The 25,057-nt window shown below is 39.0% G+C and overlaps 1 protein-coding gene across 10 annotated transcripts in view; it reads left to right on the forward strand.

Moving 5' to 3' along the window:
* Positions 1-25,057, forward strand: part of celf1 (cugbp, Elav-like family member 1) — a 26,495-nt gene continuing 1,438 nt past the window's right edge. The window contains exons 1-16 of one of the 10 annotated variants that reach the window (XM_089129466.1): positions 136-318; positions 2,250-2,292; positions 8,411-8,533; positions 12,937-13,124; positions 13,371-13,453; positions 13,644-13,692; positions 14,641-14,775; positions 15,609-15,688; positions 16,239-16,400; positions 18,221-18,290; positions 18,505-18,627; positions 19,239-19,355; positions 19,689-19,877; positions 20,077-20,097; positions 21,955-22,098; positions 22,197-22,368. In XM_089129466.1, the coding sequence (XP_088985592.1) occupies positions 8,430-8,533; positions 12,937-13,124; positions 13,371-13,453; positions 13,644-13,692; positions 14,641-14,775; positions 15,609-15,688; positions 16,239-16,400; positions 18,221-18,290; positions 18,505-18,627; positions 19,239-19,355; positions 19,689-19,877; positions 20,077-20,097; positions 21,955-22,098; positions 22,197-22,324 (1,593 nt within the window). In that variant the 5' untranslated portion in view covers positions 136-318; positions 2,250-2,292; positions 8,411-8,429 and the 3' untranslated portion in view covers positions 22,325-22,368. Of the gene's footprint in view, positions 319-2,249; positions 2,293-8,410; positions 8,534-12,936; positions 13,125-13,370; positions 13,454-13,643; positions 13,693-14,640; positions 14,776-15,608; positions 15,689-16,238; positions 16,401-18,220; positions 18,291-18,504; positions 18,676-19,238; positions 19,356-19,688; positions 19,878-20,076; positions 20,098-21,954; positions 22,099-22,196; positions 22,369-25,057 lie in introns of all 10 variants that reach the window. The other 9 variants (XM_089129463.1, XM_089129464.1, XM_089129470.1 and 6 more) reach the window with 9 other exon arrangements.

Below are 25,057 nucleotides of genomic sequence, written 5' to 3' on the forward strand. Positions count from 1 at the left end.
TATGGTAATATGTCTTTAAAGACTAACATAAATTGTTGTTATACTCACGTCTATCAACGTTTTGTCTCCAAAAGTACATATTTGCCCTCTATATTTTGACAGAGGCTCCACCCCAATCCCCTTTTAATAAATGTGATGGTGCATGCAGGAAAGACAGCCATTTTGCACCGTCCCTGTTTCACCCAGAAAGTAGGTTGTCGTGGGAAGACGTAATCTGAGAAAACGAACTAATTCCCAAATCCCACTAAACAAGCATTCACCTTTGTCAGCACACCATACCTACTCAGTTCCCTCAGTTTGAGAAAGGGGGCATCGAGGGTAAGTGTTGATTGTTCACGCTTGTAGCTGCGCGAGCTAACTGGTGGTTGTTTACGGTCGCTAGCACGCGTTAACATGCGTCATTATGTAAGAGCAGATCGACCACCGCGCGCCCATACTATAGGGCTCATTTCGGTTAAAGTTGCTGCTTTGGTCAGTAGTACATGCACGGTTGCGTCAAGAGTTATCTAAACATGTGTAACTTCGGCGCGCTGTCCGAGCTCTTCTGCATCTCTGAGAAGTGTAACAATGATGCAACGCAATTAAAACGATGCAGGTGATGAGCAGAACTCTCACAGAGCTCGTCCCCTATGTTGTACACGCGGTCTTAACATCGGACGTATTTTTTCACTGCGATCGGTCTGGAAATTAACTAACGTTAGAGATTCTGTTGGAAAACGCATGGTCACTCCGCGGCTAAATTCAAATGAACGTAGCAAATAGTTGCAGTGTTAAGTTTTATCACAGTCTGTCATATTCTCCATTTGCAAAAAGCTCATTTTGCAAATAACATGCATCTGTGTGGTTTAATCGCTTGTAGTATCGATCACAGCAAGTTAAGCTAGCGACCCTCCTAGTACTTGCTGCGAATTACTCTACCTGATAGTATAGTCCTTTTAGGGGCTTGTTTCATAGCTAACGTGCTAATAAAATATAAATACAACATGCAGAAGTACTTCTGAGATCATCACATCCAGTGTCTATGTATCTAATTTAATTTGAATCTTGCTCATGTTGCTGCTTATGTCCACAAAGTAGGTCAACACAATGTGTGGAGTTAAATGCAGTGAGAAGCATTCATTTGTGGCCTGCTGGTTTTGAGCACATAGGCCCACTGAACAGAAAGCTGCTGCTGTTCAGGACTGTCACGTGAACTATCACTATCATTTGATAAGAGCTTCACAATGGACTATTGTCCTTTTACTTCCAAGCCAACCCATTATATAGGAATAATGCATTTAAACCACTTAACTGTCACCGTCCCACAGGTGGGACGCTTGCCATTATATTTTTTAAAACAATAATATCTTAGAAGAGACCTTAAAGCTTTTGGAACATGAGTTAAGGAATCTGAATAGTCCTATGTCAGAACTAGTCTGTGTTTAATGCAGTGGTAATCTAATGTGGACTGGACTGTGTTCTTTTGGGAATGCTTTATTATGTTAACAGTGTTGTGACCTTCAGTTGAAGTTTGGTATAGAAATGAGTTATGTCTAGAACAGGAGCCTTGTAGGTGGAAGCTTTCCAGGGAAAGGACAACATAGGCTTATAACATGCTATTGAATACACGTGACCGCCTAAAGAGCAAGGAGGTCCATTCTGCTTGATGTGATTTCTTGTAATGGGAACTTTGGTGTGTTTATCTAATTCTGCTGTTTGATAATGAACTTGATTTCTTTAACCTGGCTGAGATTGTTAACGGGATAATTTAGCCATAATGTTGTAATGAATATGAATCTTCCTCCAACTAATACATTGTAATATACAGTTAGTGTATATAATACACCCTCATAGGCAGCACATAACCCGTCAGAAAAAATACACAGCTAGCATTGTGAGAATAAAGTAAAAATGTTGCACTAAAATGTGTATTATTATTATCTTAATGTAGAGGGGCAATAGGCTGTACTTGTATTCTGCCTTTCCATTTCATTTGGCTTCTTTCCATAAGGCCAGTTGTAACCGACCTGGTTAGTCTTTATTCTGGCATTGGCAAATTGTGCAGCATTGCCTCTCTTGAAAGATCTGTCTTTCTCACAGAATTATTAAGGGGAAAACCCAACTCTAATAGAGGAAGTATTTATGATATACAAAGACCGTAAATAAGCATGGTAATGGAGGTAAAGGACAACAAGTCCGCAAATCCTGGGAATCATCACCAATGTTCACTAATAAAATGCCTGTCTAACCATACAATGTTCTTTTTGCAGGTTGACGGGAGCAACGTTTAAGAAAAGCAAGGCCACAGAGAGGGTAAGTGGTTCTCACTTTTGTGTTAGGATGTATTACAATGGTCTATTTGTTAAGTGAGACTTCACAATGTCATGTGTGAATCTGGGGAAGGTAGGTATTCATGTTCCAAATGACTGGCGCTTGGAAGAATATGATTTGACTAGAATCATCAGACAGCGCACACAAATATTCAGCCAACAGATTAGTTTGAGAGGTCGCAAATTAGTTGATTTTCAGTTTTTCTATGAGGTTCCATTTGTGCCAGAAATGAGTAGCCTGCTTTGTGCATTATACACTCACTTAAAGGATTATTAGGAACACCCTACCAACACTGTGTTTGATGCACATCCAGAGCATGAAGCTCCTGTTCCACCACATCCCAAAGATACTCTATTGGGTTGAGATCTGGTGACTGTGGGGGCCACAGTGAGTAGAGTGAACTCATTGTCATGTTCAAGAAACCAATTTGAAATGATTCGAGCTTTGTGACCTGGTGCCTTATCCTGCTGGAAGTAGCCATCAGAGGATGGGTTCATGGTAGCCAAAAAGGGATGGACGTGGTCAGAAACAATGCTCAGGTAGGCCATGGCAAGGGGCCTACACTATTACACCACCAAAACCAGCCTGCACAGCGGTAACAAGGCATGATGGATCCATGTTGTCATTCTGTCATTCTACCATCTGAATGTCTCAGCAGAAATCGAGACTCATCAGATCAGGCAATATCCAATTTGTCAAACTGTCCAATTTTGGTGAGCTCTTGCAAATTGTAGCCTCTTTTTCCTATTTGTATTGGAGGTGAGTGGTACCCGGTGGGGTCTTCTGCTGTTGTAGCCCATCCGCCTCAAGGTTGTGCGTGGCTTCACAAATGCTTTGCTGCATACCTCGGTTGTAACGAGTGGTTATTTCAGTCTAAGTTGCTCTTCTATGAGCTTGAAACAGTCGGCCCATTCTCCTCTGACCTCTAGCATCAACAAGGCATTTTCACCCACATGACTTCTGCATACTGGATGTTTTTCCCTTTTCACACCATTCTTTGTAAACCCTAGTAATGGTTGTGCGTGAAAATCCCAGTGACTGAGCAGATTGTGAAATACTCAGACCGGCCTGTCTGGCACCAACAACCATGCCACGCTCAAAATTGCTTAAATTACCTTTCTTTCCTATTCTGGCATTCAGTTTGGTGTTCAGGAGATTGTCTTGACCAGGACCACACCCCTAAATGCATTAAAGCAACTGCCGTGTAATTGGTTGATTAGATAATTGCATTAATGAGAAATTGAACTGGTGCTCCTAATAATCCATTTGGTGAGTGTACAGTACGTATACTATGTGTCCATGTCTACAATATTTATTACAATTAGTGTATTTTGACATGTTTTCTGTTTATATAGTCTTGTTCTGATATCGTTACTGTAGTCTTTTTCTGTCTGTACAAAAACAGCCCTTTTGTGAACTTGATCATATGATAAGACAACTCAACATGGACATTTTTGCACCAATATCTTGAATTTTTTGCCTTGCTTCATGTTTGTCACCAATCTACTGTATGAAATATAAGATGACTGTAAGTCTATGGCGGGTGCGTTAAATGCATGAAATCATTTTAATGTGCTATGTTTTTCCACGCACATGAATGAATGCAATTATTTTGCATTCTTTACTTTGCTGGCAGAAAATACTTTGTATTTTGTTTTTTGTTTATATATAAAATATATATTTAGTGTAAAACCCTTTTTTTAAACCGCCTTCCATAGACAATAAAGATGACAGAACAAGAGTACAGTAAGGACGACAGAAGACAACGACAGAACAATGACATAAACAGAACATGCATATACTAATTTATCTTAACAAGTAGGCAGTGACTAGACAATGTGTAATATAAAGCACAAAGAAGCCAACTAATTTTTGGCACAAGATGGAACCTCATTATTTTCAAGCCTGATCGCAAGCCTTTTGAGAACTTCACTGTGTAAAACAAAACGAATTATACTGATCTTTGAACTTCTTTTTCTATTCAAGTCTCTGATAGAAATGAGCTGTTGTGGCCTGTGTTCCTCAGACTATTTGGACATTCAGTGCTTGTAGTTCCTTGAGTATTGAACTTTAATGAGAGCCACCAGTGTCATTTGTGTAAACTCTTACTCTGCAGTCTGTCTCTGTTTTTGGAAATTTTTCTGCTAGCGTTTGGATAATTATTGTCCGTTTATGCCAGCTTAAATGATGTGTTAGTCACACATGTGGAGGTCCATTGTCATTTAGGATTTTGCACCTCCATTTCTGTCAATTTCTGTCACGCTATTAGAGAGCTGCATGAAGCAAAATTGCATGAAATGAACTCCCTGTTCCTTGGTGCTTAGTGCTCTGAATTGAAGACAAACAGTTTCCTTGGTTATTTATTAGTGCGTGCACACACACACGCACAGATGCTTGTGAGTTGATGCTGCTATGGTGGGCTGTTCTTTGCGGTTGGATTTTTGTCCTGCATGGCAACACCTCCATTATCTTCCACTGAGGGCTGACAATTCCATCAGACTCTGCTCATATTTGAGTGTGTATTTACATAAATGCCGAGGGTTTTCAGAAGAGCGTTCATCTGGAGAGTCTAGAGTGCAATGGTAGGCGTGAGTTTGAGTGCTTAGCGCAAAGTCAGGGGGGTTTATGTCTCCATTACAGGGGGAAGGGAAGTGTGTCAGAGTGCAGGCTCTTTAAAGGAGCCATCAATCATCTACTGTGTTACCTTTAAGAGACTCATGAGGGGACTAAAATACTTGTACTGAGCCACTGAAAGTCTTCAGTTTAGTTTTGTACTTTACATACTAATGCTTTCTGGCAAAAAGCTCATTAGCTTTGACTTCTGTCAGATTTCGCTGTGGTAAATTCGTGTTTGACAGTTGCTGCACCATGGCAGCTGTTAAATCATGACAACGTCAGCAGCACCTGTCGGGAACATTCCTGTTTATGCTCCTGCTAATGTGCTTAATGAATGCCATTTAAAGACCTAAATAATTATTCCTATACATTTAAACTAGGGCTGTCAAATTGAAATGTGAATATTTGTCCGATTTCAAATAAAAATTTGATTTATAATCCAAAAACAGTGCATTCAAATTTCAGGTTTGCGTCGTGGCACACGAGACGCGATGATGGCGTTGTTGCGTTTTAATGTTTTTGTTGGTCTGTCCAGTTGGACCCTCTAGATCAGGAATGGGCAACTTCGGTCCTGGAGGGCCACTGTACTGCAGAGTTCAGCTCCAACCCTGCTAAAAACCTGATATCGAAATATCACAATGTACATATCACAACACCTTGTTATAACTGTATGATATTCATACTCTAAAAGATTACATAGAGTCCAAGTTTTAGGTCAAAGCAGAAAGTAGACAGGTTGGTTACTTACACTCACCTAAAGGTTTATTAGGAACACCCGTTCAATTTCTCATTAATGCAATTATCTAATCAAACAATCACATGTTAGTTGGTTCAATGCATTTAGGGGTGTGGTCCTGGTCAAGAAAATCTCCTCAACTCCAAACTGAATGTCAGAATGGGAAAGAAAGGTGATTTAAGCAATTCTGAGCGTGGCATGGTTGTTGGTGTGAAAAGCGAAAAAAAACTTCCAGTATGCGGCAGTCCTGTGGGCGAAAATGCCTTGTTGATGCTAGAGGTCAGAGGAGAATGGGCCGACTGATTCAAGCTGATAGAAGACTAAACTTTGACTGAAATAACCACTCATTACAACCGAGGTATGCAGCAAAGCATTTTTGAAGCCACACACAACCTTGAGGCGGATGGGCTACAACAGCAGAAGACCCCACCGGGTACCACTCATCTCCACTACAAATAGGAAAGAGAAACTACAATTTGCAAGAGCTCAGCAAAATTGGACATTTAAAGACTGAAAAAATGTTGCCTGGTCTGAGTCTCGATTTCTGTTGAGAAATTCAGATGGTAGAGACAAAATTTGGCATAAATGGAATGAGAACGTGGATCCATCATGCCTTGTTACCACTGTGCAGGCTGGTGGCGGTGGTGTAATGGTGTGGGAAATGTTTTCCTGTTTAAATTCCACGGCCTACCTGAGCGTTGCTTCTGACCATGTCCATCACTTTATGGCCACCATGAACCCATCCTCTGATGGCTACTTCCAGGAGGATAATGCACCATGTCACAAAGCTCGAATCATTTCAAACTGGTTTCTTGAACATGACAATGAGTTCACTCTACTCACTGTGGCCCCCACAGTCACCAGATCTCAAGCCAATAGAGTATCTTTGGTGGGATGTGGTGGGATGTGGTGGAATGGGGTGCTCTGATCAGGATGTAATCTGTACAAGTTGTTATTTTTGTAGTCATACATAAAGTAACAGGATGGAGGTAGTGTCCTATACTGATGGTAGGTTTTTAATTGTCCCTTTATACCACTTTCTGTGATCAGTCAGCTGTGTGTGTGTTGTATTCTCAGCTGCTGGGTCGTTCCAGATGCTTCGGTATTACTCCATTTGTCCACAGTGCTCTCTGTCTGTGCTGGTGTTCGAGAGTGAGTTTGTTGTTAGGTGAACTGGGCAGACCATATGCTCTGACCTCCACCCCAAAGGCCTATAACACTGCCTTACATAGACAGTCCATGAATAAGCCACACAGTCACTCGGCAGTCATTAATACATGGTATGGCCTGTGGTCTTAGAGCATTCTCACTTCGCTCACAGGGTCAGAAGCCACATCACAGGTGCATGGCAGGAGTTTACCAAAGGGAAGATAAATTGTTAATGTGTCCAGTCAGTGTCGAATCAGTTGAGAATCAGGCAGCTTTCCCTAAGTTGCAGCGCTACTAGTTGTAATTTGGAAGCCTTACCGACCGTAGTTCAGAAGTACTGTAGCCTTTGCTTTGAATTAAGTTTTTATTTCCCTCTAAATGTTTAATTTTCTGTTCTTAAAGGCTGGAATCAACCACAACGTTTGCCCAGATTTTCCCCCAGATTGACAGTCTGGAAAAGTTCATTCTATTTGTGAAATTCATATTCAGTCTCAGGGATGCTAACGATTAATTAACAGGAGTTACCCATTCTGACTAGCACGCATCTGAGGTGGCATTGACATGCCTGTCAGTTTTGAGTTGATAGATTTCACAGAAAACAGTGTAGTGTATGATAGTCACAGACTCCAAATCTTTATTTTTAATTTTTAGCTTCAAACTTTGGTAGGACCTCAAACATGTTTAATATTTTGAACTGAATTTAGAACGCTTTTTCATTTGTCATGCATCTTCTAGAAACAAGGCATGTGTTTCTGTGTAAGTTTGTTCTGTCCTTAGTCGTTTAGTATGTTGCCCACAATGCCCAGTAATTTCCTCTGTAACTATATACAAAGTCGGCCAGTGTATGATGCCTAGTGTTTTAAAATATGTTCATATTTTAAAAGTTGTGTAGTGTATGTGCTCATATGCAGCGTTGGAATGTCTGATTAATTCATTCTAGTGAATTATTTTGTTCAGATAGTTCATACACATTAAAATTCTGTTATTGTGGTCTGGTTGTTTCGCCATGATAGTAGTGATCCTATGCACTTGTACATTTCTATGGTAAACAAACACTGATATTATTTTACTGATTTATCAGTTGTATTTACTTTGACCACAGATCTGATTTTTGCTACTGGTTGGATATGTGAGACTTTATATTTTGATTCTCAGCAGAGTAGTATTTTACACAGTGCTGTTGCATTCATACGCTCTCCTTTTTCAGTAACTCTCTTTGTTAAAAGTAAATTGAAAATATACTTTAAACTGAACATCTGGTTTGGTCTGAGCCTGAAGACTATTTTCCCCTTTTTTTAATGTGACAACTTTTGTGTTTGGGCCTCTACAAACTGATTACCGCCAATGAAAGTGACAACAGCTTCCTCTCAGATAGATTATAGTCTGTCATTTACATGATCATGTTCAGATCATCCAGGACGTGTCTTCTCACTCTCCTATATATGTGTTTTCTGTGTGCATGCAGTTTTGTGATATGAGGTTTGCATGCTGTCTATTCTGTCAGAAGACGTCTCTTTTTCTTTTTCCTTTCCAGTTTATGTTTACCTGTGTATGTGTGTCTGATGTGTGTGTCCTGTAATGTTTGGTGTGTTTCTGTAGCATTTAACAAAGTCACTGGATGGATAGCATCGACGCTGACGCCCTCTACCTGACCACAGCGCAGATCGGGCAACCTCAATGCGAGCTTTCCCTTCCTGCTGTGGAAGTACCTGCCCTTGGCGGGTAAGAACTCATACACTCCACATCCTTTTACCCCAGGGGTGTGAGGATACCCTCCATCTACAGGTTTTCCCTCAGTGGCAAACAAGTCTTTTGAGCAGCTTCTCTTTGAAGCTGGAATGAGAAGAAAAAATACGTTTTGTCATTTCTCCTTTTTTTCCAAATAGTTAGCATATCTGCTGTGAGCAGGCCACCAGATGTCACTGCATGACTAGCGATGATGTCATGGCCTATTTGAATATCTTGAGACTGACTGTTGAGGAAGAAAAAAATGATAACATGCTGATTAATTGCTGAAACATTTTTGTAAGGATGTTCTTTTATATATTCCTACATAAATTATTTATATGCATTATTCTCTGAACGAATCATTTTACAAACATGTAATTGTTTTTTTGTTTGGCAATCAAGGAATTTTGAATGTTATTTTATTTGTTATATACTTATAATTGGGCCATTGGCGTTTTTGTGCTAAACAAGACTAAATGGTATACCTCAGTCTGCCTGTGGCTTGTTTTGCATGACACCTTTGACTGCGAGCTTGTAACATGACCCATGTTGCATGACCCCGAGCAGCCCGTTCCTCCCTCTCTTCCGCCACCCCCACCATGCTGGGACAGGGCACCGTTCGTGGCCCGTTGCCGGAACACGATTGTGTCCTAGGGGCGCTTCAGCTCGGGGATTACCAGAGAGCTGCCCGTCCCCATTCATTCCTGCCGCTCACTCACGCTTATCAGCATCAATCTGACGCTTTATTTATCTGACACTGCACTCCTTTCTGCTGTGCTAAGAGAAAAACTCACAAAAAAGTCCCCCTCCATCAGCACTTTCCTTTGTGGAAGCAGGGGTGCAGCTTTTAGTGGCCCGTCGGGCCCGTCCTAATCCTCAGTCCCAGCCCAGTGACCAGAGCTACGGCCTGTGTTTGTCATCCTGCCCAGTGCCGAGCCTCAACGTTGTCTCTCTTTGCTCCATGTTGATTTGAGTTTTGTGGGATCTGATCAGCCTCCATGAGGTGTACATTTCCCTTTCTCTCTCAGCTGTTCCCATGTCACTTCTCACGACTTCTGAACCTTGAGAGGCGTTGTATAGACGGATAGTTGCTGTGGCTGTTTAAGTGTAAACAAGTGCTTTTTTGTGGATTCTGTCAGTGTTCCTTTGAGACTTACTGATTGGTCAAGTGCTGTAAAAATGGCTTCCTTTAAGCTGGATTTTCTTCCTGAGATGATGGTGGACCATTGCAGTTTGACTTCCAACCCAGTGTGAGTACAGACTTTACTGTTGATTCAGCTTGGCGTAACTTGATTTGGACTTTCACTCTAATACCTTAAGTTCTTTTTTTTTGGTAGTCACTGTATTAGAGGAATTTTTTTTAACTACAGAGACTGTTTAATTTTATTAATTAGTGTGGTTTAAAATCTGAGTGATTTTACTGGTTGGTTGGTTTGTTTCTTATTCTGAGCCAAAAGGCCAGTAAATGTCAGGCAGTATTTTCAGTATTCAGGAGCTGAAAGTCAATGCCCAATGGCCAGAGGCCTGCAGTGAGGGATGCTAGTTCATGTTTACTGTGTAGTAAACATGTTGTTGTTTTTATTATTAGACAGTATTCATGTCATTCATAGTTTATTCACAACCTAGTTTGAAACCTCTCCTTTAATTAACAGCCCTATACTTTGACTGTGTATGATCTAGTAGATGTGATCTGCTAAATGAAGGTATGTGGACATTTCATGATCTGCCCAGAAAAGCAAAAAAGAGAAGCAGAAATATTTCTCAAATAGTTAGTCGCTCACATTTTTTAAAGAGGAAAGTAAAATTCTTGTTTTACTACTTACTCCGCTATCTTGAGTGGCTGTTCCCTGTCAGTTACTGTATAGAAGGGATATTATGCCCCCACAATATTTCATTCTTTGCTGTTGCAGGATGCTGAAATAAAACATTTCAGTGTTTTGTCTTATTAAAATCACAAGGCTTGTTTGTGATTCTCACTGTGAGGTTTTACAACCTCAAAGGGAACAATTAAGCCAAGAACGGGGCTAGGAACTGCTGACTGAGCTAGAGCTATGGTAAACTGACTTCTCTGAATCTCTTGCATAACAAATAACCCAAAAAGAACATTGTTAATAATAGTCTTCACTGAATGCTGCATTCATATACTATTCGTATGAATTTGCAGCAATGGGAAAGTAATGACTACCATCTTGATAATCTCCTTCCTGTTTGTCTGATTGTTCTTCCATTTGGGTTTAGTAGTTTTTGTTGAATCGGTAGAATCTTCTGATTCTTCTCCAACATTGTGTTCTGATGTTCTGTGACTTTAGCTAATCCCAACAGTCAGGAACTGGTCAGTTCCCTGGGAAAGAATTTACAATCCTTAATTGTCTTTTTCCCAGTGAACACCCAATGTCGCTCTTGCCCAGGATGTTCTTCTAGAGAGGCTGTGTTATCTGCTTGTCTGAACAAGTTCTGGTTACTGGAAAATCGACGAAGCGGAAGGTTTTATAAGCTCTGCTGTCCTCTGATCAATAAACGCCATTAATCTGGCTTTTAGCTTCTGGCTAATGCTGCTCTTTGTCAGTAGGACAATGCAGTGTTTTCGGAAAGTGATCTGTCACTCCACTGATTAGCAGCTGCTAAAGAGTGTGATGAAGCAGTGCTTCAGGCCTGTCCATGACATCACGCGTGCTTCTCCTCATGCTCTACTCTGTCCGAAGTTTCAAGATGTTCTTTTGATTCATTCCCATCACAGACTTTGATATTCTTTTGTGTTATCTGACAGTTTCCTTTTTCTTTTTAATGTCTTGTTTGGTGGTTTATTGATTGAAGTCCAAGTCTACTTTCTAAATCCATTGTGAATCTATATACACATTTCAGTATTTTTTATTTATTTTATTTTTTTTAAATCTTTGGCCTCGTAATGTTTAATCAATGTCATTACTGGACCTTCAGGTGAAAACGACAGATCTATTTCCAGATTTCTGGATGCTGGATTTCTGCAATCATTTAGTCTGCTTAAAGTCTTTTTAAGGCTTCATATATAGTTTGAGCAGGGATTTTACTCTTGTTTGCGCTTCACGGAAGATGTGAAATAAGAAGTACACAGATAAGATGTACTCATTTTTAGGCCATTTACCCATCTTAACCTTAAGCAAATGCATTCTGCCTGGTTCAGACTACACGATTTTAGCCCGATTTTGGCACGATCCGTTTGACGTAGGGCGTCATGGGGATTCGTAAACGACAACGGGCGTCGGGACGAAAGATTCGATCGTATCATCTCGTATAGTGTGTCATAGTGGGCGACAACCTACGTCGCGTCTGCGACGCTTCACGACAAAAAGACTAGCATGTTTCATTTTTTTAACGGTCGTCCATGACGGTTCCGTCACATGTATGAGGTTGACCATATGAGCACAAGCTTTTCTGTATACAACTTTCAAAAAAGACAAAACGAAAGAGAGACGATGGTCCTAACGTTAAAACTAGAAGTAAAAATACATAAGAAAACAATATTTTATATCAAGTTCTCTGTGGAGGATTGACAGCCCATACTGTCCTCTTCGAGCAGGGTTCTCAAGTCTCACGCAATGGCCATGAGACATACGCAATTCAACTAGTTCACACACTCACTCGCCACACCGTGTATTTCTCGCGCTGAAAAGGCAATGCCGAGCAATCCAGGAACTCACTCGCTACGAGTTTCGCGATGACAGCCGTTAAACACTGCATGCGATGACTGGTCAGGAAGTAACGTGTAGTCTGACATGTGTCTTGTCCACGACACAATAAGATTTTAGGAGTCAAAATCGCATAATCTGACACAGTGACTATCGTAACAAGCAAAAAAAATCGTGTAATCTGAACCAGGGATTTAAATATTGGCAAAGCTGACCAAGTGGAAACTGTTTTTAGACCAAGCTTTGATTTGGCAGATAACAATCATCAACTGGTTTAATCAGTCTGACCGATCAGTCGAATACTGGTGTGCTGTTGGTAAAGAAGGCTGCATTTGCACTGCAGGTCTTGATGCCGAAATCCGATTTTCTGACCATATCCGACTATATGCTTACATGGCACACGCAAATGCACGTATCCGATTTATTACCACATATGAATGAGGCCTGAATCCGATCTGAGAAAATCGGAATCCATGCGTTTTTTTCCTGCTTACACGTTCACCGGTCATATCCGATCTGATTCGGGTCACTTGAACCATGCAGTGCAAACGAGGCCTAAGACTGTTGTAATTTGGGGGATTTTCATATTTGGGCAGTGGGCACGATATGAGATTGTTGTGTGCATCCTTCCAAGTGCGATATGTTTGAGTATCATCATCTGTCAGGGAGACATTGAGGGCCATGTCCTTAAGACTAGTTAAACAGATTTAGTTTTTTTTTTCTTTTTTGTAGAACCAAGAAGATGAATGGGTCTCTGGACCACCCAGACCAGCCCGACATTGATGCTATAAAGATGTTTGTGGGTCAGGTCCCCCGGACGTGGTCAGAGGATCAGCTGCGTGAGCTGTTTGAGCCCTATGGTGCAGTTTATGAAATCAATGTTCTTCGGGACAGGAGTCAGAACCCCCCACAGAGTAAAGGTACTTGACAGTCAGTACACTGCAGACTTTTACGGTCTGTTCCAAATCCTAGTGAGCACATAGCGCACACACACACATGCAGTGGCCTAAAAAAGTTGTCTTGTGTGGCAGAGCAATTATGTTGCCTACTTTTTGGAACAGTTAAAATGCTGCTCGCTAGGATTTGGAATGCAGTTCTAGAAATTGGTCTCAGTGGAAATGTTGTCATCTTGGACTTGGTTCATAGACCATTTATTGCATTTGCAGGTTGTTGTTTTGTCACATATTACACCCGTAAATCTGCGTTAGAAGCACAAAATGCCCTTCACAACATGAAGATTCTTCCAGGGGTGAGAAAAGGATCTACTTTTATTTTATTGTATCAATAATCGATATATCCTTCATTTTCAGTACACACAAATGAAATAATGAAAGCTTTTCAAACAGCTGATTTCTCATTGGGGGCTGTCAGTGAAAATGTCAGTGTTGATTTTTTGTTTTTTTTTGTTTTGTGTTTTTATTTGTGTTTTCTCTGTACAGATGCATCATCCCATACAGATGAAACCTGCAGACAGTGAAAAAAACAATGGTGAGCGACTTGAATTTACTCAAAGTTAAGGATCAATCAAAGAATCCTAAAAAAGATGCATCACTGTTTCTCTAAGAAAAAAAAATTAAAACAATTCCGCAGCAACTTTTTTCAACATTTGATAAGTTTTCTTGACTTATGACTATATTAGAATGATTTCTGAAGGATCGTATGAGTAATGAAAAATCAGCTTTACCAAAATTGTTGATTTGTAATATTTCACAATATTACTGTTTTACTGTATTTAATTAAAAAATGCAGCCTGAGTGAGATTAAGATAATTCTTTTAAAACATTAGAAAATCTTACCAACCCCAAATATTGAACGGCAGTGTGTTGCTTGAGGAAATGTTCACTAGGGCTGGGCAAAAAAAAAAAAAACAGATTTTTTTTGATTAATTCGATTTAAAATGGATTCTCAAAGGCCATGAATTGATTTTTTTATGTCACCCAAAAGCCATATTAGTTTTCCTACACTGTTCATAGGCTTACAGCCTCCATGTTGCAGCTAATGCTGTGAGATTTTATGTTTGTTTAATCTTAAACATAAAATAACCTGATCCCGTTTGGTCAAGGCATACCACTGTTCTGACTTGTCCAATTTTGAGCATTAAATTTTTCGTCTTGCATCAAAATCCTGTCCATTCATTGCATAAATTTGAAATATATTGTTGGGTTCTGTTTTAATGTACCCAAGTGTACCTAAAATAAAGTTTAATATACAGGTTTGTGGCTCTTATTTTCTTTTTTTATTAATTAACCACTTGTAAACTTTTATTAATTAACCACTTGTTCACTGTTCTTTCTTTTTTTTAAAAAATAATATAGAATCTGTAATCGAATCAAATTGTAACATGTGACTCGATACCCAGCCCTAATGTTCACAAAGACTGTTGAACAGCTGTGCAGAGGCAGTGCTGCCATAACACACTTTTCTTGTGTTTTTTAGCGGTAGAAGATAGAAAGCTGTTTATTGGAATGGTTTCAAAGAAGTGTAATGAGAATGACATCAGGCTCATGTTTTCTCCATACGGTCAAATTGAGGAGTGCCGTATACTGAGAGGCCCTGACGGACTGAGCCGCGGTGAGAACTCTCAAGCACATGTATATTGTCACTATCACCAACTGAAGGAAATTATACACCCATCATGCAACCCGATTTAAAAAAAAAAAAGAAGAGAGGGAGAATAGAGGCAGTACTGTGAATGTTTTGCCTTCTAGCATATACACAGATGAATTTAACTTCAGCAGTCTTTCCTTCTGTGCACTGGTAGCAAAATATTAAACATCTTCATCAGTTACTCTCTCATTTTAGTTATTTCGAGGAAGTAGTTTTTGCGTAACTAATAGTTGCAGACACAACCCATCAGAGAAAAATGAGACTCAATTGGCTCCTGTCGTCCCAAATTAAAATTGTTTCATTCATCCCAAACTCAACATGGCAACTGATATTAGAGGTTATATGACCATAACTGCATGCAACAAATTGAGAATATTTGCATGGGCGCTTTGATCCTTCAATTTTCTTTTTTTTCTTGTCCACTTATTCTCCTAGTTTCTTGCAGTTATTTACCGGTGGCAAAGAGAATCACTGTGATTTTAAAGTTAACCAAAGTGTAACCAAGGGAACATAATGTAAATTCAGGCCCACGCTATTTATTTTAGAATTAGCTTGAGTGAACTTGCTGTCCATCACCATGGGAACTGCATAAGTAATAGGCACAACCCATTTTGACTCCGCAGCCCTTGAACCGTTTTCCAAAGAGACTGGGCCTGTTTTTGATGTGGTTGTGTTTCTGCCTGATTGTTTCATTGAGTTCATGAGTTCTAGTTTATGGATTTAGGTTTATGGTTTAAACACAGAAGTTGGTGTCCTATTGTGATCTACTCTCTCTTACTTGTCAACTCTGTTCACAGGCTGTGCCTTCGTCACATTCACAGCGAGACAGATGGCCCAGTCTGCAATCAAATCCATGCACCAGTCACAGACCATGGAGGTAAACACGCATACACTCATAAATGCCTATGCCCCAATGCATAGTATAAAGAGTATAAAGATAATATATACTATGCATAGTATATATCTTTATACTATGCTGTTTGTATGAATGTTAAGTTACATGCATACATTTTTAAGGTTTTTACATTTTTATATATATATATATATATATATATATATATATACATATTAGGGCTGTCAAATGATTAATCACAATTAATCGCATCCAAAATAAGTTTGTGTTTACATCATATATGTGGGTGCACTGTGTATAATTATTTTGTGTGTATCTATAAATACACACGCATGCATGTATATTTAAGAAAAAAATATTATATTTATATTTATATATAATATAAATTATATATAAATCTATATACAGTATATACATGAAAATATTTCTTAAATATATACAAGCATGTGTGTGTATTTTTATATATATATATATATATATATATATATATATAAACGTTTTTCTATTTTTTCCAGTATTTAGATTTTTAGAACATTTAAAAGAACAGAATTTTGATTTCTGTTGTGTCCCTTAGGGCTGCTCTTCTCCCATCGTGGTGAAGTTTGCAGACACACAGAAGGATAAGGAACAGAAACGCATCACTCAGCAGCTGCAGCAACAGATGCAGCAGCTCAACGCTGCCTCCATGTGGGGAAACCTTACAGGACTGAACTCACTGGGGCCACAGTACCTTGCAGTGAGTACACAGGACAGATCCTGTTGTATCTGAGGTCTATGCACGTAGAAACCGCGCCACTGTTTAAAACATACAAACTTCACTGCATAAACTACACGAAGCACAATGAAAACATTCATATTTAGTACATGAGAGGTGGTCTTTTCCTCATCTAGGGGTGTCACAAAATCGGAATTTCACTAAATGATTATCATAGCCAGAATACTTCACAATAACATTATAATCACAATTTTGAAAGAAAAACAAATACAGTCAGTCAAATTTAACTTTATTTTTTCCAAACAAATTAAAACAAAATAAACAATCACTTAAAATATGTCGGCAGGTAGACGAGAGAGAGTTTGTAACCAAAAAACACTTACTGTTGATCAGCACTTCTTGCTGATTGGGGTGTCTAACATCACATGTTTTTATTTTTATGAATCTAAAACAACTCCCACACTAAAGAGCTCACTTTTTTTGTGGTGATCTCCTCTGAGGTGATTTTGTGCGGCAGTAGTAGCTACACTCGCGTTTTCAGTAGAAACAAGCATCAAGGTGCAATACCGCCACCTCCTATGTGGAGTGTCAAGCAGATTGCTGGATCAATTATGATATTATCATTTGTGTGGTATTGATTTTTCTTAAGTATCACTTATCAATGCTGGTATATTGCGACACCCCTAGCTCAATTCAAAATGTAATTTGCTTTGTCAAAACTATAATGCATTATTGGTTTCATGTAAATTCCAAGTAATCGTGCAGCCCTACTACAGATGCAATCACACTTAAATCGATTTAGCTAATCGTGATTATGATATCGCAAAGGCTGTGGTTTAATTTTTTACGCGCTGCTTGTCATTGATGTACGGCTCTGTAAACACTGCTCCATCTGAAAGCACTACGAGTTGAGTCACTTATAATCTGTATTTGAAAAAGCAACACACGTCTAGTAACATCTTTCCAAACATGAGAAGCATTTATGAACCTCTATAACATGCTGAGCATTCTTCTGTGAGATGATGTGACTTCTTACACAGAATAAGGCAGTCGTGTGGGGTTTTTTTTTAGTCATATTTAATCAGAGCGTTTTAATCTTCTGTTTATTCAGCTACTGTATGTTGCCCAATAGGGATTTCCTGGAATGATGTGTGTTATCTATCTTCTGCGGTGGTGCATATTTGGCGTGTCTGCGTGAGCGCCCGCTGGTGTTCAACTGAAGCAGCATTTACTACGATCAGCGCACATAAAATAATTGCAGCCTTTGCCGAATCGCGTGCAGTTTCATTGCGATCTTAATCGTGCAGACCTAATCTGTAGTGAATAGATTAGATTCTGTGAGAGCCTTGTAATTAGATTTGCTTTAAAAAAGGTTGCTGTGTTTTTGCTGTGTTTTGAGCACATGGGCTACAGGTCTGTGTTTTGGCCGTTATTTAAATGCATTTAATTGGGCTTCTCAAAATCCTGATTGTCTTCGATTGGTTACTCCTAAAGTTACGGTTTAATAGGTTGTTACCGCACATGGGCCAGCATAGATGTGTAGCCCTGTTTGAATGTGTTAGTGCTGCTCCATGGGTGTGCTGTGAAAACTTCTTCTATCTTCATCTTTTCCCCTTCTAATCCTTTTCAGTCCTATTATAATTTCTGATCGCCCTTGAATGTCGACATTTCCCTCTTCTTTGTTTCTTGTTCACATGTGCTCCTGTTTGTCTTTATTTTGCCTTGTTGCCTGATTTCTCTCCTCTCCGTTCCGCTCCTCTCCTCTTTTCTCCTCTCCTCTCCATCACAGTCCTGGATGCAGTCCTGACTCTCTCTGTTCTCTGTTTTGATGTAATGTCTAGCTTTATTTGCAGCTTCTACAGCAGTCTGCATCCTCTGGAAATGCGCTCAACAATCTCCATCCAATGTCAGGTGAGAGTCTGACGTGTTTCGCTCCACTCAGACCCACTAGAAATGATAGCGGCTGTTAGTTAGCCACTTTCTCAACCCATAAAATCATTGGTTCTGACTGCCTGTTAGCTTTAGGACGATGATAAGGGGTGTTGTGCATGTGAATGTTGGCGAGGAGGAAGTGTGTGGTGTTCTATAGTTCTTGATCTTCTGGATGGTCTGTGATCTGCGGCAGGTCTGAATGCCATGCAGAATCTGGCTGCATTAGCAGCAGCAGCGAGCGCTACACAGGCTACACCCACAGGTAGCAGTGCTCTGACCACCTCCAGCTCCCCTCTCAGTGTCCTCACCAGCTCAGGTATGCCCTCCGGACAGCCCGCTCAATCTGCCTGGGACGCCTACAAGGGTTGGTCCCGCTTTTTAATCTCCTCCTGTTAACTACTTATCAGTCTGTGAAATAGAATTGCTCTCTGTGGAATACGTTCAGAACATTGGATTTTTATTGTGGGACTTTTATTCATTTTAGGTTAGTGTTGAATTTTAAATGTAGTATTTTTCATTAAGTAAAATTAGTTAATGCCTGATGTTATTTGCAAATGTAGAATCTTGGTTAAAGAATTGTACATTGGTAATGACAGCTAATTTTGACAAATTTTACCTAAAGGGCAATTTCTCCAAACATAAGCAGTGTAATGTGTTTAAAACATATATCTTGCTGTTCATGCATCACTCTACCCACCTTGAATCTTGATAATCCCCATCATTTGCTTTAAAGTGCGTTTTTTTGTTATTTGACTTGTTGACTTTTTGCACATGACTTCTCTCATTACTGTGTGCTGTTTCTTCTCAGCAGTCTCATTTGCTTTACATGTCTGTGCAGTGAGAGCATGTGAAATGTGAATTGGCAAAATTCCTGATGGATTAGTAATGTGTCAGACCTGGTTGTCTTCTTTCCTCTCCTCCTCACAGCGGGTTCCTCTCCCACCTCCAGTACTAGTAATTCGGTGAACCCCATGGCGTCTTTAGGTGCTCTTCAGTCTCTTGCTGCGGGCGCTGGAGCAGGTCTCAACATGAGCTCCCTAGCAAGTAAGGAAGAAGAAACGTTCACTGTTTTTGCTTTTGTATAAAGTCAGGTAGTGTTGCTAAATATACGGTTTGCCCATGTTATTAAAATCTCAGGTGATGTGGTCACATCAACAAAACAAAAAATGAGCACATAAAGTTACTTCTACGTGTTTAAATCCTTGCTATTGTCTGGAATGCATTAGGATGCATTTTTATTTACAGTATCAATATGAGTTTGAACTTTGTTTGCCTCATTTCTGTTTCTGCTTTATCTCCTCCTCTGAATACGTTTTTTCTGTATCCGTCAGTAGTTTTTGTGTGTCTGAAAGCCGAGCTGTGTTTCTGTGTGCGCAGGCATGGCTGCTCTGAATGGTGGTCTGGGCAGTGGAGGTCTTTCTAACGGCTCGGGGAGCACTATGGAGGCTCTGACTCAGGCAGCCTATTCCGGAATCCAGCAGTACGCCGCTGCCGCACTGCCAAGCCTCTATAGTCAGAGTTTACTGTCCCAACAGAATGTTAGTGCCGCTGGCAGCCAGAAGGAAGGTGAGTACATGGAGGTCTGATAAGCTTTGAGCAACTGTTTGGGTTGAAAGAGTGAAAGCCTCTGTACAAGAGAAACTGCTAGTTTATGCTAGCAGGGTCAGCTCGTAGTGTGTGTGTGTGTGTGTGTGTGTGTGTTTTGATGTGGCTCTTGTGATCACCATCTTAAGGATTCATTCTTGTTTTAAATATGCTGCAACAGCAAGTCCCAATCAGAGTGCCGGTAAGATATCATAATCACTCTCCACAATGTCCATTTTCTACATTTTGTTTTGTTTAAAAGTACGTGGAGATCCATGCCAGCAACTCTCTGCCAATGAATTCAAGAAGCATTCTGGGTTAAATACAACTTCAAGCCTGTCGGAATCATCTTTGGCATGCTTTTCTAATGCTTGTATTTTATTTGACCAATATTGAAAACTAACAGTTTCTGCAGTTTTGGAAACCAGGATAATTTCTTTTCAGTATTCTTTGTTGAATAGAAAGTTCAAATGCATTTATTTGAATTTGTAAAGACATCTGTAATTTTAGAAAAGATTTGTCACATTTAATTTAATGCTGATTAATAGCTAAATAAAAGTGTGTATATATAATAATAATATTTAAATAATACTGACACTAGACTTTTGAATAGTAGTATATATTAGACCTAAGATTATTCATTTAAGATTAATGAGCCATTTTGTTAAGTAAAGAATGTTGAATATTCCTAAAGAATTTAAATTACAGTCTTCATCCTGAAAGACCTCTATAGATTTCACCTGCTGTTAGTACTATATCTATAACTATATCGGTCTATATCAGCAGGTATCAATAGATTATTTACGTCAAAAAGGTATACTGAAACTAGGACTGTAGATATACAAACTGTAACAGGCAGCGCTTGCTTGCCATTTTGAATATTACTCGCGCTGATCACGGTTTATTCCACTCTGCTCATGTTATTATAAAAAATTTTGTGCATTTGAATGCCTGGGTAATATGACAATCTAAACAGCCAATCAGAGTTCTCTCTCTCTCACCAAGGATCAACATGCTGAATTGGCCCAAAAAACCCAACGGCATCCGATTAGAGCCAATGGTGCGAGAAACGCCAAAAAACTAAGCTGACTGACGCTCAAAAACGGCCTGGTGGCCGACCGTCGGCTTGGTGTGTCCCAGCCTTTAAAGAGACAGCAGCTTAATAAACCAAAGGACAAAGAAATCATTCACTGCTCTTGACAGAATGGCTTTTGTGACTTATCTCTTAAGATTTATCGATTCGATTGAATTTATACACTGAAGACTGTATTTTACATTTGATTACTTTATTCAAATTCTGTACCTGAAAACTACTCAAACTAAAATATCTGAAAAGCACAATTTAATTTGAATCTTTGGTCTGTTATATTTATGTGTTCTATTTGTAATTGGGTTAAATGTTCTTATTTTATCTGTCTATTTATTCGTTTATCTGTTTTTAATAAATTGACATTAGTTAGTGCAGCCAAAAACTAATCACCTATCAAAATTGTGATGGAGAATTGTGATATTTCACTGCTAAAGCAGCTCTGAATATGTGCTGTGCCATTAAATGAAAGATAAAATAGGATCGAGGAATATACAATAAATTTTAACAATCATAATTAAGCATGAAAGTAACTAAAGGGAATAAATGTTTCCTAAACAAATTAAATCAACAAATTTGTTTTGTTATTTTGGTTTCTCTACCTTGTATATTTAAAAATTACAAATGCAGTGAAAATACAGGTATACCAAAAATGAAAGTATCGGCCTCGTTCTGGAAAAAGTGGTATCATCCATAGTAACACATAAACAAACCTTCATTCACCTAGAAATATATTCCCACATCAACAGAGCAATTTTTGCAACTGTTTTACTGAATACAATTAAAATGCTATATCATAATGATAGTTTATCAACTTGGGTCTCTATTTTCTGTGCTGCTGCTGCATGTTGGAGTTGTATTTAACACAAAATATTCTTTTAAGCAAGTAGAAGATAAACCTAAATTTCAAATAAAAAGGGCGCTAGGCAGTCAAAAGTGATCTTTGTTTCTTTCTCTTCTGTTTTTCTAAAGGCCCTGAAGGAGCAAACTTGTTCATCTACCATCTGCCACAGGAGTTTGGTGATCAGGATTTGCTGCAGATGTTTATGCCTTTCGGCAATGTTATCTCTGCCAAGGTCTTCATTGACAAACAGACCAACCTTAGCAAGTGTTTTGGTGAGTCGAGTGCTTGCCTCTGATGTATATTCTGAGCCGTGGGTAACTATAGCCTCGTGTATTTGAGTCACTCGCTCACTTTCTTTCTTTTTTTTTAGGCTTTGTAAGTTACGACAATCCAGTTTCGTCCCAGGCGGCCATTCAGTCAATGAACGGTTTTCAGATTGGAATGAAGCGGCTGAAGGTGCAACTTAAACGATCCAAAAATGACAGCAAGCCATACTGAGTGCTTTTACTCTCAAATGGACTTGTTTTGAAAATGTTTTTCTGGTAAGTGGAGTGTGACGTTGGAAAATTATAATGACCCCACCCACCCTTAACACCTGCCTTTCCTAATCTTTCTTTTACTTCTCTGGCCTCTCCTACATAACTTCTCTCTTAACCTTAAAAACAAAGACAACATGCAAATTGTTAGCATTATGAATTTGTTCCAAGGAGAAATTCGTGTTTTTTTTTTTTGTTTTTTTTTTACACATTTATATATCTAATTGTTTTGTGGATATTTTGTTTTCCCTCAAGTCTTTATTATTATTTTTTTGGTGCCATATTACAAGTTTGCTGTGTATAAATCTAAATCTTGCGTCAAAGGATGTTGCACAATGAAAGCCAGCCTGCGTGACTGCTTTCAGTCCCTTAGACTGTTGATCATCACGGTCTGGCCCCTGTAGATGTTCTCCTGTGTTTACACTAGACTCTTGTAGTACATTCGGACAGTGTAATGCTGATGCCTCCTCCTACAATGCTGCCTTTCTAGAAAATGAAGGAGGCTTGCTGCATCGGTGCAAAAGATAATCAATCAGTCACCTGAATATTGTATTGAGCATCTGGAAGGTCAGGCTGCACTTCACTAGACTCCGTTTTCATGGATGCCTTTTTAATTAATTCATTTATTTATTTCACTAATTTATTTATTTATTTTTTTTAATGTATCTGTGTCTTCACAATGAGGGTGATGTAACATTGCTTCAAAGTCTGTTTTATGTATTCTGTTGGAGGGCTCAACTAACAACAGTAATGATGATATGCTTTTTGCTTGTTTTTAATTCACATTCATATTTTTTCACATTCTAAAAAGACAAACACTAAGCAAGGGTATTATATCACGTGCTGGTTCATAGATGGTGGTCAATCATTTAGTATTGCTATTTTGCTGGAGATGCTACACTTACTCTCAGGACATTCTCACCATTCTGTCAGACCAAAACTACTTGCCCATTATTCTACTCACCTGGTACATGATGAAAAAAGTGGAGTGCTTCATTTCAGTTCATGAATCCTTTCTTAAAAGCCTCAAACAAAAATACCATTTTTTTTTTTTTTTTTATTCTCCGGAAATTGCTGAAGAATCACAATGGTAGCACATATGGTTTTAAAATGGCATTTGTACACAATCTACAACATGACTTTTATTTTGATGGTCATTCGATACATTATCCTACACCTCGACTCAAGAGGTTGGTCTTGAAGCTTTTAGCAATATTTGCATTCTGGAAAAGAGTGAGAGGTAATGTTGCCAAGAACATGAAAGAAGGAAGGAAGTTTACGATTGCTGAATTCACGGCCACTTAATTGTCCGAATGAATTAAGTCAATTCAATAAGTATTTTATTCTCGGTGTTTGCGGGTGGTCTCTTTTACCCTGGTATATCAAGAGTCCTCGGACTCTCAGTTGACCTTGTGATCGTGTATTTGAGTCACTCCATGCAGCTCACTTTAGTTGACCACGGCAGTAAATTAGTGTTAAATACGTAATCAAATGTCCTGCAGGGTCGTGAAGAAGATTGTTTTTATGGAATTGAGAAGAAATCATTATCCAGATAGTGTATATTACTTAACTATTATGCCTTTTCTATTTTTATAGAGGTTTTATAATATTGCCTAAATAATTTCTCTGAATTAAAACGGTTGTTTAAAAAAATCACTCAAAAGATTCAACAGTGTTTTTGTAGAATCCTTATGTGAAGTTTTGTGGATACATTCACCGATTGTTAAAACGACTGATGTGTGGCCATTTTCACTAGGTTAAGTGTCCTCCGTTTAGTCAAAAAAAAAAATTGTACCAAGAGCTTTTTTTTTTTTAAAGTCTGAAGCAGATCCACGGTTCAGTCTAAAGTTCTTACTTAAGATCTCTAAACTAAGTACATTTACATGTGCAGTGATGAATGCTGAAATGTGCTTTTATCAGAAGTCATTCGTTTATTTCCTCACTGCATAACTTGAGCTCAGTCGCAATTAGTAAAAATGACTGAAATAGGTGTATTAGACTTTTTATTTTTTATTATTGTTGTTGTTTGACATTTACCTCACTATTGTCTTCACTGTTTGAAACGCTTGTATTTATTATTAATGGTGTTCTTTTTTTATTTTCACTGATTAATTGCAAATTAGCCAATTCTTGTTAACCTCACAGTCTTTCTATTTTCATTAAGTACAGACACACTTCCAACAATCCAGGTGAGGAAACGTGTGCCACTCTTGCGACAGATATGCCGGTCTGTACGCCTTTTAAGTTAGTTTCATACGTTAGAGACGCTTTAGACTGAACCCAGGTGTGAAGCCCATCTTGAAGTGTTTAGATGCTAGTGCAGGGAATCCCGAGTCCCTGGTCTGTGCCTCTTTTCAAATAAACGCATACATTACAAAAACCATTTAGTGGAAGAAAAATGCGAAGGCCTCGGTAATGTCCGAGTTGCACCACGAATCACCATTTTGAACAATCCAAAGATTCTTGTGAACTTGTTCTAGGCAGGGATTTTTGTTTGTTAGACAGAATCTTTTCATAGTTTTGTTGCTTTTCATCCAGAGCAGATTGACTGGCGTTTGTGTAAAGGTCTGCAGATTTGTGCACCTTAAAACAACTCACAAGTGCAGAGTAGAGTCCACTTATGTGCCAAAAACATCAAGTCTTAAATTTCTGTACACGTTTAATAATGATGCTCTGTGTCCCATCATGTTGTTGT

The sequence above is a fragment of the Pimephales promelas genome, chromosome 1 (assembly GCF_988280905.1).
Source record: "Pimephales promelas chromosome 1, fPimPro1.hap1.1, whole genome shotgun sequence".
Taxonomy (NCBI): domain Eukaryota; kingdom Metazoa; phylum Chordata; class Actinopteri; order Cypriniformes; family Leuciscidae; genus Pimephales; species Pimephales promelas.